Source organism: Mesocricetus auratus, unplaced genomic scaffold, assembly GCF_017639785.1.
Source record: "Mesocricetus auratus isolate SY011 unplaced genomic scaffold, BCM_Maur_2.0 Super-Scaffold_4256, whole genome shotgun sequence".
Classification (NCBI taxonomy): domain Eukaryota; kingdom Metazoa; phylum Chordata; class Mammalia; order Rodentia; family Cricetidae; genus Mesocricetus; species Mesocricetus auratus.
In genome coordinates, this window is record NW_024429182.1 from 23280153 (window position 1) to 23291042 (window position 10890).

Here is a 10890-nt window from a genome sequence, read left to right on the forward strand (position 1 = left end):
AAACATAAGGTAAACGGTGTTCAGAAGCATTGTCCCTCAAAGAACACCTACTATGTGTGAGCATATTGGGAGGGGGAGAGCAAGAAACTATGGAAATGGCTAAAGGTACATGATTAGAATGATGAAAAGCATGCCCTAATCTTGAGTAGCATTTCAGGAGTTAGAGAGAAGGGAATGGTGGGGTGGACAGAGTCCTGTATCAGTGCACGGCACTGTAGGAAGACTGGAGAATGAGAAGGAAACTATACACACACCTAAAGTATAGTGGACCGAATGGTCGGCATGGCACGGGCAGGGGGGGGGTGAGGGGGAGCCGTTGGGTGTTGAAGCAGACACAGAAACCGCAGATAGAAGTGACATATCACAGGGTACTTGGTGGCTCTGTGCCTCCACCTCATCTGGTCCTAAGGCACATGAAGGCAAGGACTGTGGAGTGAGCGTGAAGGGGTGGGGATCCCATCTCCCAAGGTTGTTCTTAATGTGTATTTCCAAGTAAAGAAGGTGTCTGAGGAACTGAACTAGCACGATGGAAGTTCAGAGCTTTGCAACTGTTCAGCTTTGGAAGAGAATGGGACAGCCATTTAAGCCAGCCTCAGCACCCAGCTTCTGTTTGTGCCCCTGTTGACAGAGAGCTGCTGCCTCACCAGATCATCACCAAAGGACTCCAGCTGCTTCTTCACAGGACGGCACTGACACCCTCCTCCTACCCTGCATTTACAATAGTTTTGACCTGTTGTTTGTAGGAGCCACCAAGACCTCTCTGACATCCATGGTGCTCTTTCTTTTTATGATTTTGTTTTATTTCATCAGGCCTGGTGCCCACCTTTAATCCTAGCACTCCAGAGGTAGAGGCAGGCAGATCTCTGAATTGGACACCAGGCAGGTCAGTCAGGGCTACATGGTGAGACCCTGTTTCAAAACAAACAAACAGACTTACTGTGTTTTTATTATGTGTGTTAGGCAGGGCGTGTGTATGTGTGTGTGCTCATGGAGGCCAGAAGAGGTCGGAAGTCATCAGATCTCCTGCAGCTGGAGTTACAGACAGTTGTGAGACACCCAGTGTGGGTGCTGGGAACCACACTCAGGTCCTCTGCAAGAGCAGAAAGTGTTCTTAGCTACCAAGCCATCTCTACAGGCCCCACAGCGTTCTTTCTCTCAAGGGATGGTTCCAGAATTGAGTTCAGATCATCTAAACGCCGACTAGGTTGCCTGTGCTTTTGGGAAACTGGGTAACAGAGCACACACCAAAACATGGGCAGTGTGGGAAGTACGGAATCCAGAGTCTACAGGTCGCATGACTACCTCTAGAACCACATGATGGTCTAGGTGATCCTGAAGTATGTGATCCCTTCCAGAGAGGCCAGGCCTGTTGTGGAGTCCTTGCTAAGTTATTGGGTGCTTTCCAGCTTCTCAGTATCGAGGGTTCAAAGCAGCCTTGAACCGGAATGTATCAACTTCGGATTTCATGGACACTGGTGGAAAAGTCACAGAGCCCTGAGTTTGGCATAGAAGGGAGAAGACCGCCCCCTTGTGGACCTCTGGGGGTTTGCAAAGTGCAAAAGCACTGAAACCAAACAGGGCATAGGGGCGGGACGACATGGGGTCCCGGTTCACCTGTGGCTACAGGAAAGGAAGTTAGGAGATAGACCCCTCAGTTGGCTACAGAAAATTGGAAAGGCAAATGTTACTAGCTGTTAGGGAAGGGGACAGGAAGGCATCAGGAAGTTTTCCTGATTCCAAAACTGCTGGTGTATCTCCTTGTCTGGGTCTCCAGAGTGTGCTGAGAGGAGGCTATAGCCCTTAAGAACATGGAAGCCCTCCCATTCACACCCCTGTCCTGATACTGACCTGTGGTTGGTGGTTCCACACCTCTGACTGAAGGCCAAGGCACAGGAAATGACAAGGGCAACCCTGCTGCGAAGAGGCAGAGGGCTCCATTCCAGCGTGGTGAGCCCACCTACAGCTACTACCATTGCGCCCCTCATCACTGTACGGAGCCCCGGGCGTCCCGATGGCTGTTTCCTGTAGCCATTGCCCTCTTTCCAGTGTTGGCCAAGTCCTCATCATTTCTCCATCACATGGGCACTGACCCACATGTACTTGTACCATAAACATGCTTGTCCCAGAATGGTGTGACCCAGGCTCACTCTATGTCCTTTACAACAGCCCACAAGCACCAGCCTCATCCCACACACCTAGGCTGCCTTCACTCGGGACCCACAGCAGCGTCAGAGACTGCATGGGGGATGCACTTCGGAGAGGCGGGTTCTAGACAGTACAACCAAGCTAAAAGTAGTCTTGAGAAACCACCAGCACCTTCCTCAAAGTTCTCCAGATTTTTTAAAAAAAAATTAAGGTGGCTTTTAAGAAGTTGAATTATGTTGAAATGGCTCAAGTTTCGTACCAAACCCAGCTCATGGGGATTCACAGTCCTCAAGTCACCAAAGACATTGCTGTCAAAGGCTAATCACCTGCCAACAAAATGGCCTTGAATAAATAATCTGTAATCGCGATGCCCTCAGGCTAGCTCAATCTATCTGGAAAGATCTGGGGCAAACCTTATAGAGTGGTGGATGGTCCATCTTTTCACACGAGAGTAAGCTTTGGCAGCCCATCTCATTTCTTTATGGTGTAGTATAAGGCTACTGTAAGGCATTGTGGGTTATTCAATAAGCCCCCGAAATATCAGAAGAATCTAACAATAAGTAGTTCTACACAAAAACTAAGTCAGGTAGAATATGCAAGTCTAATTGTCGACAGAACGCTGTTCAAACACCTATTTCAGACCACCCAGTTTGTGTGGCATTGCCAAATTCTCAAATTGTAATGAAAATTTTAAAGTCCAAAACCTACAAGCCGTCAGAGGTTCAGTAAGCAGGTTGTGCCATTTCAAAAGGGAGAATGTGCTTGCATAAGCAAGTCACCGTGGCTAACCTTTCTGGATTGAGTCCGCCCTTCAGTTTAGAAACGTGGCGGTGCCAGGGTCAGAACTGTGACAAAACTGTGCTTTCGAGGAGGTTAGCCAAGGTTCACAGGGTCATGACTGGGCCATTTTATCAGTCATGTCAGGCTTACACCCTATTGCCAGAGATAGATAAAAACTTTATCTGACAGTGAGCTAAATCTGCTCCTACTGCCTCATCTTGAATAAAGACAGTGCAGGCTCAGCTTATCTAACCCAGCCTTGCCTGTCCCGGGACTGTTTTCAGAAGCAACTTCTAAGTGAAGGTGACACGCTAGTGCTTTTCTTTTTTCATTTCATTTTGGTCAAGAACTGTCCATAATCAGGGTGACTGGCTCTGTCTTATCTAAAACATCAACTTCAAAGAAGAGTTCTGCCTCTATATGACACGGATTAATTATGCTAACTTAGATGTTAGATCTGCCGACCCTGTTACACTAGAATGATGCTTCCTGATACACCAGCATCATGTCCTTCCCAGAGCCATTTTTCTCTGCAGGAAAGCCAACAACCAACACCAAATAACTAAAATCATCCAGGGTCAACTCCAAAAAGCACTAAAGGAAAAGAATCTAAATTTTACTTTGGACTGATTGGGGGGGATTGTACCTCAGTGGTAAAGGGCTTCCCCATGCATGCGTAAGGCCTTTGATCCAACCCTCAGCACCATAAAAATGTAAAAAAATAAAGGTAACTTAATTAGCCTTGATAATATTTCATAATATGGAATTGCAACTACCTTAGAAGAACTTGCAAAAATATCTTTGGACCAGCACACACATAATACATATTTTCTAACATGGAGGGGAACTATGGTTTCTTTTCTAAATCATTGTAAATATACAAAGTACAAACATTGAACAAGTCAATTTTTCTTACAGGAATTTCTGTTGCTGTGTTTTGTTCTTTTGAGACAGTATCTCTGTAGCCCAAGCTGGCCCTGAATGCCTGTTCTTCCTGTCCTTACCTTCCAAGTGCTAGAATTACAGCCATGCACTGCCATGGCCAGCTTGGCAAAAAGACTCGCAGAAGCAAGAAAAGTACTTTTTAGTTTTACTTTATTTGGAAATCATACAAAGTCATTATTTTAATATTTAAAAACCATGGGGCTATAGTAGAGACACATAAATATTATACTATAGATTTAGAAATTAAATAAAGGCAACATGACAGTATAAAAAAACCATACACTTCAAAGAAGTCCAAGAGTTGAAATACCCATCAGATATCTCCCCGGAAGTGGGTGAATCTTGCAGGAAGATTGTCCACGGGGTACACAGTGGGACTGGTTTTCATTGTAGGTGGTCCATTTAGAAGCTGCCAGTCACAGTGCCTGGCCAGCTCCACTGTAAATATCTTAAGGAGGACTTTTGCAAATTCTTTGCCTACACAGCTCCGAAGGCCTCCCCCAAATGGAATGAAGCTGAACCTGGATGAGCCCTCTGGCTGAGATGGTAGAAAGCGGTCAGGGTTGAACTCCTCCTTGTTAGTGAAGTTATCCGCCACGTCATGAGTGTCACATATACTGTAAATAACATTCCAGCCCTTGGGAATCTGGTATCCCTGTAAAAAAAAATTATGAAATCCTAAGAACCAACAAGCTGGACTTGAGCTCGCAACAACAAAAGGCATCATCGATGTGGTTGGGTTCAGAGAGGAGGGCGAGGGGCAGGGTTGAGTTGCATTACTGAAATGTACATATGAGCAGGAGCATATGAGCCACTGCTCAGGGAAGCTGAGGCTCAGAACCTCAGCAGCACAGGCAGGGTGGGGGGATGGGATGGGATGGGAGGAGAACTCACATTCAACTCAAAAGTCTTCAGAGCAACCCGAAACCCTCCTGGAACTGGGGGATTCAATCGAAGGGTCTCCTTGATAACACACCCAGTGTATTTAAGCTGCTCCAGCGTTTCCATGTCTAACTTGCTGCCTTGATTGCTCTTGCAAAGCAAGCCCTATCAAAACAGAAACAGGGGAATGATGCTTGGGCATTCCAATAAAACCAGCCCAGCTGTTGTCAACAGAACTATCTGTTACCTAACCCCAAAGGCTTCTGGATGGGAGAGGTTAAGAGGGAAATAGCAGCTAATGGCCAGTCACTTCCAAACCCATCATCTGTTTTCAGCCAGGGAATGTTGCTCACCGGGTATAAAGGTCATACCTTGCCCCCCCTCCACCAACACTGCCCACCCTGATAAGCTATGGCACTGCCACACTATTCGTTTCTTTGAATGGGCAAAATCCGTGAAAGGAGAACCTAGTAATCTCTGCAGTTCCCGGAAAGGTGGGGGAGGAACAGCAACACAAGGTCAAACTCTACCCAAGGGAGATCTTAGCACAAAGCGCTGCCTCGTTTTAAGTTCTCGAGGCGATTCTCTCCCCCACAGGCCCACCTAGCCCTGGGTCCTTCATTTCCATAGTGAAGTAGGAAGCAAACTTACTCACTGGGAAGTGGGGGGCAGGGGGCGGAAGGGGACTGTCCTAGGTAAAATCCTCCTACCTTACTCTTTAACTCCTCTCGGACTTTCTGGAGAACGTGTGGGTAGAGTCCTAGGTAAGCGATGAGCGATGTGGCAGCACTGGCTGTGGTTTCATGGCCACCGAAGAGGAGCTCTGTTGAAGATTCCTTTAGTGCCTAAGAATGAAACCGGGATTTTATTCGGATCTGCGTGCAACTTTACAACGCCGTTACAAAGAACCGAACTGAGAATTTTGCAGGGAAGATCACGGGGATAAACGTTTTGCTCATAGGAAGTCAAAAAACGCAAAGAAAATGCAAAGCTCCCTTAATTCTACTCTTCCCTGGCCTCCCGAGTTAAAGCCTTGGTTTTATCAACACCTTCCAACGTTCTTTTAACCTTTGCAACTGAGACCGTCCCTTTGAACCTACCCACCATCCCAGCTGCACGGCCGGCCACTCTCTCCCACAGCTCCCCAGATCTATCGTCAACCTTCAGGATCCAGTAGTGGAATCTGGGTAGGGTGTCCATCCGAGAAGCTGGGCCCTTGACAGCGCTTTCGAGACCCCCCCCGGAAGTGTTCTGGAAGGCCAGAGACACCCCCCCCACTCCTGCCACCTTTTGAAATTGCAACTCACCTGCATATCCAGCCGCTCTCCCCTCTCCAATGAATGCTCAATCAGGAGCTGCAGTGCGTCCTTGCAATCCCCTTGCGGCTCTTCGACCCGAAGCCGGTGGATCTTGGCGCGAATATTCTCCTCGATGCGCGCGTGAATGAGGTTCCTCGCCTTCACGCCCTGAGCGCCGAGACAGCAATGGCGGTGAGCGGATGCCAGGCTTGTGCGCCCCTGGCTCCAACTCCGCAAACCACCCTTACCCGGTAGAGCCCGCTGAAGGGCACGTCGATGGGGAGAGAGAAGAGATTGCGGGTCATCTCCTCGAAGGCCTCCACTAGCTGCTGCTCGTCCTCCCCGCCGCCCGCCGAATCGGGCTCGCAGCCCAGCAGGATGCGCATGGCGATGCGGAACATGAGGCGTTTCACCTCAGGGTACACCAGGAGGCCCCGCTCGCCGCAGCTTAGCCATTGCTTCAGACAACTGCCCACTTCCTCGGCGATCACCGGCACATAGCACTGGAGTGCATCACGGTTGAAGGCCTGCATAATCACCTGACCCCCCGGGAGAAGAAAGGTTTACAAACCTCTGTTCCCCCTCCAACCTCACCCTACCTTCCCGAGTACCCTTCCAGGCACACCCAGAGCCTCCAGTCCTACACACGTGCCGGTGGAGAAAGCTAAAGTGGGTCACAGGGAGGGTCCTGGTTCCCACCCCGAGCATCTATTTGTCTGAGTCAAGCCAAAGAATGAGGTCTCCCTGCTAGCCAAGGCGTTGCCACCTCGCCCTTACCTTCTTTCGCTGCTTGTGAGAGGAATCGTGCAAGTTGGAGAGGCAGCCGGCGCCCAGGATGGTGCGCACCGACGCAGGCCACTGCACTGCCACCAGCCGGTGCTCACCCAGCAGGATGCGCCGCACATTATCCGCGCCCATCACCCGCACCGTGGGCCGCCCAAACAGATGCGTCTTGTAGATGAAGCCGTATTTCCTGCGCTTCATCTGCAGAAACTTCCTCCGCTGAGAGGGAGGTGGAGAAGAGAGACCCGCAACCCGCGTGAGGGGGCGCCGGGGAGCATCTGGCCTCCGTCTAGCCCCTCTTCTAGCTGTAGTCGCCTCCCTCGCGAGGACACTTAGCCCAGCTTCAGCCCAGGCCCTGAGCTGAGGCGGACTCCCGGGAAGAGTCAGGTCCCTTCCCGAGCTCCCTTACCTGCAGCACCATCTGCAATGTTTCCCCAAAGAATGGGAAGCCCATGGTCCCTGGGGGCAAAGGGAGGGCGCAGCTGCGGTCGCGGCTGCTCACACAGTACAGGTACCAGAGCTTGGTGGCTGCCAGGAAGAGCAGCAGCGGCAGCACGAAGGTGCAGAGAGCACTGGCCAGCAGCGCCGGGAGCCCCATGGCATGCAGCAGCCTCCGCGCCACCTGCCGCCGCCGCCCTCGCTCCGAACCCCGCCGCGCGCCCTCTTTATAGGCCGCCCAGGTTACTGCCCACGTTACCTTGGTCAGACAAATTAGTTCACCCAAAGTTCATCTTTAATTGCGGATCGGGCCCCTAGCTCCTCCCCCCGCGAGGCGCTGCCCAAAATCTTTAACCGTTTGTTCCGCGCCCAGGCAGAGGCGGCGCACTGGCGGCTTCCCTCGGAGCGCGCCTCCTGGGGTGCGCGGCTAGCAACACTACCTCCCCTATCCCGGGTGTGCGGAGCTCCGAGTCAGCAGGGAGCGGTTGGGGGCGCGCGGGGGATTGTGGATTGGGGTTCCCGGAAGCGGGAATTCAGAGTCCTGGGCTTCCTAGGTGTCTCTCGGTTGTCCCTCCCGCCGGGTCCTATTGAGCTGCCACAGCCCAAAGCCACCTTCCTGGCTTTCCATTCACAGGCGCCCCACAGGCTTGGAAAGCGCCTTCAGGAATCGCCATTCAGTGGACTCGACCCACAGGTTAGATACATGAAATCCCAATCGTTTCTTTATCTGTGAGGATCCCAAGAAGATCTAAGGGTTAGGGTCCAAGCCAGAGAGTCTCGGAGGTCAAGTATGAGTTCGCGCATGAAGTCTTGGAAAGTCCTGCTTTAGGATTCAATGCAAGTAAGCCTTCAGGTCTCTGGGACCCTAGGTGCAGCCTTGCACAAGCCCGATTCCCCTGCTCTGAAGCCCAGTGGTGTATTGAAGACACCAGTGGCTCCAAAGTCAACGCCCAGCTGTGGTAATGCTGCCAAACTAGCCTAATTCCTATGACCCTGGGGCTTGCAACCCCAGCCAGGCAGTCAGGAAGAGGGTCCCCAGGTAAATATGGGGAGGAAGACTTTAGAAAGAGGAAACCCAAGAGTCCCGTTCCACCTCGGATTGCCTGACTCTGGGCGAGCTACCAGGTTTCCTCCTGTCTGTGTCCCTTCCTTGAAGTGTTTCCACTTTGTCTACACCTCAAGGCAGTTGCGAGGTCTCAAAGGGAGCCTCTACTTCCAAACGGCTCGGTAGGCTGCATTAATAGAATGGTAGGGCTTCAAGGTTCTAGAACTTTCCTCCAGTCTCCCAGGTCCCACCCAATGCAAAGCCACAGACCCTTGTAAGAAAGAGGGTTGTTTGGCCCTATGCTCCTGCCCCCAGCCAGCCTCTGGGAACGTTGTGGGAATCTGTACTGGGAAGCGAATTCTAGAGATTGTGTCCAACTTCAGTCTGCAGCCCCTGCAGCCAATATGGAGATCAGGGGAACTGCGTGGTACACACACACATACACACACACACACACACACACACACACACACACACACACTGGGCTTCCCATGACCTCCAGTCACATCGCTTCAGCCAGTGCCATACACTATCTTGGTTTGGGCACTGAACTCACCAGCGGCGCGGAAAACAAACAGAATGACGTGTGTTTGTTTAGAACGGAACATGGGCTCTAGCAAAAGCACACCCGCACCCCTTGGGAAGAGTCTCTTGAAGATGAAAAACTTGCTTTCTGAAAAGCTCATCAATATATGATCCCCAAACGACACCCGCCTTCCCTCCACCCCAGCCCCGGAGGGAAGGAGTCACAAAATACGTGCAAAGGTCGTGAGGACCCTCACAAACCTACGGACTCTCTAAACCGGGATGCCCACGGGATTCAGAGGCTCTGGGGAGGCGGGCGCTGCCTCTGTCATGTCTTATAATGATTTGGTTTTGGTTACTGTAAGGACTGCAAAGCAGCTCCTGCACCGGCAGGAACGCGGACGGACTGTGCTGGAGGTAATTCTCAGAAATCTCGGCCCGCCCCTTTCAAATGGAGAGCGCCTCCGGCCGGTGTGCGAAATCGGCCAGCGGGGGCGTGACCTGGGGCCCATTCCCAATCCTTTAGCCTGACCCGCCTGTGACCCCTGCAGGCCGGACCGTGACATCCCAGTGAACTCTGCCGGGCCACCCTACCAAGTTCAGCAGCGCACACATGCCCGCTGGGTCACAAGATGAGTCCGGCTAGCGCGCTGTAAATGGCCACAGGGAAAAAGAGAGTACTTAAAAAATAAATTTAAAAAATCTAACTGTTCATTAAGATCCGCGGGGCGCCTGGAAGGAAAACATTAAATTGTAGAATGCAATATCCTTTAAAAACGTTGATCTAGAAACTTCACCAAACTTTATTGGGTGGTAGAGGGTGGGGAAGGGGAGGTTGGCTGGCTGAGAAACAAAATGTTTGCCAAACAGTTTTCTTATTGCTAAGGGTTGAGAGCCGTGGGGTCAGTTTTGTGTCGGTTGGGTTGTTTCTGCTCTTTTGTGTCTGCTGGAGTAAAAGGTGGCAGAAATCAGATGACCAGCTCAAGCTCCTGAGCTTTCCCTTCAGCCCCCCCCCCCCTTAGCTCTCTGGTCTCAGGCGTCCATACCTGCTGCTGTTCCCAATGCTGGCTGAGGACCGAAGCCAAAGTGGACTGATCCCTGCCAATGCTGCCTCAGACGGGTTCCCTTGCCCAACAGCCCGAATTTAAATGGACTCTGTGTTAAAGGCCTGCTTTGTTTTTGTTTGGGGTTTGGGTTTTGTTGTTGTTGTTAGTTTCTCTATGCTTTTCACCACTGGGCATTGTTGGGGTTTTGTTTGTTTTGCTTTTGTTTTGCTGGTTTATTCATTGTCTGCCTCTTTCTGTGAACATTAGAAGTCCAAGGGACAAGAACTACATCTGCTCTTTCCCTAAGAACTTGCAGTTGCTAAATCGGGAGCCTACATGTTCCTCAATAATATGATGCAACAATGGGAAATGAGAGAAAAATTGGAGTCACTTCCACGTGCTTAGAGCTGGTCCAGACCCCACAGCAAGTACACAAGTCTCTTTGAACCAGTTTGTCCTGGTTTCCGAAAGGCATCCCCACTATTTCTTTTCTCCCCAGACCAGAGGCAGCATCGAAGCAGGGTCTTTTGGCCTCCTCATCCAGATCCAGATTTCTCAGATTCCCATGGTAGGCCTGCACCATAACACCTTTGCTCCCCCTGGTGCCTGCAGAGCTCAGGACCTGGTCTTTCCTCTGACCAGCTATGGGTGATTAACTGTCCTGTGTCAGGGTTATGGTGGTGTGAATCCCAGCAGCTGCTCACCTCCAAGTACCTACTGATGTCCCCCTTGCCTTCAGGCCCCAGGATTCACTTTAAGCATACGGTCAGGAGGCCACCAGTTTCCTCCTGATTCACAACAGGGTCAGCCCAGACCAGGTTACAGCTTCCTGGACTCACCAGTTATGTCTCCTTACCCAGGAGTGTGGGAATGTGGGTGGCAGGTTGAAGTGGGCTTTGGGGAATGATGGCAGGATGATCATGACTTTGATTTAAACAGTGGTGGGAATCTCGGGATTGGGAAGGCCAGACAGTCCTTAAGACAGCCTAGGGATGTGTACAGT

At 51.0% G+C, this 10890-nt stretch overlaps 1 protein-coding gene across 2 annotated transcripts; it reads right to left on the bottom strand.

The window, feature by feature from the left end:
* Window positions 1–4003: 4003 nt before the first annotated feature.
* On the bottom strand, window positions 4004–7693 carry LOC101836237 (cytochrome P450 26A1). Of its 2 annotated transcripts, none has more exons than XM_040744967.1 (7): window positions 7531–7693; window positions 6828–7052; window positions 6299–6589; window positions 6060–6218; window positions 5463–5597; window positions 4765–4917; window positions 4004–4525 (listed from the first exon to the last, which is right to left on the bottom strand). In XM_040744967.1, exons 2-7 carry the CDS (start codon window positions 7032–7034, stop codon window positions 4184–4186), a joined length of 1287 nt encoding a protein of 428 aa, XP_040600901.1. In that variant the 5' UTR covers window positions 7035–7052; window positions 7531–7693; the 3' UTR covers window positions 4004–4183. The 2 variants fall into 2 exon arrangements, with proteins under 2 accessions (XP_040600901.1, XP_005063701.1); XM_005063644.4 differs by lacking the exon at window positions 7531–7693 and adding an exon at window positions 7243–7486.
* Window positions 7694–10890: the final 3197 nt, after the last annotated feature.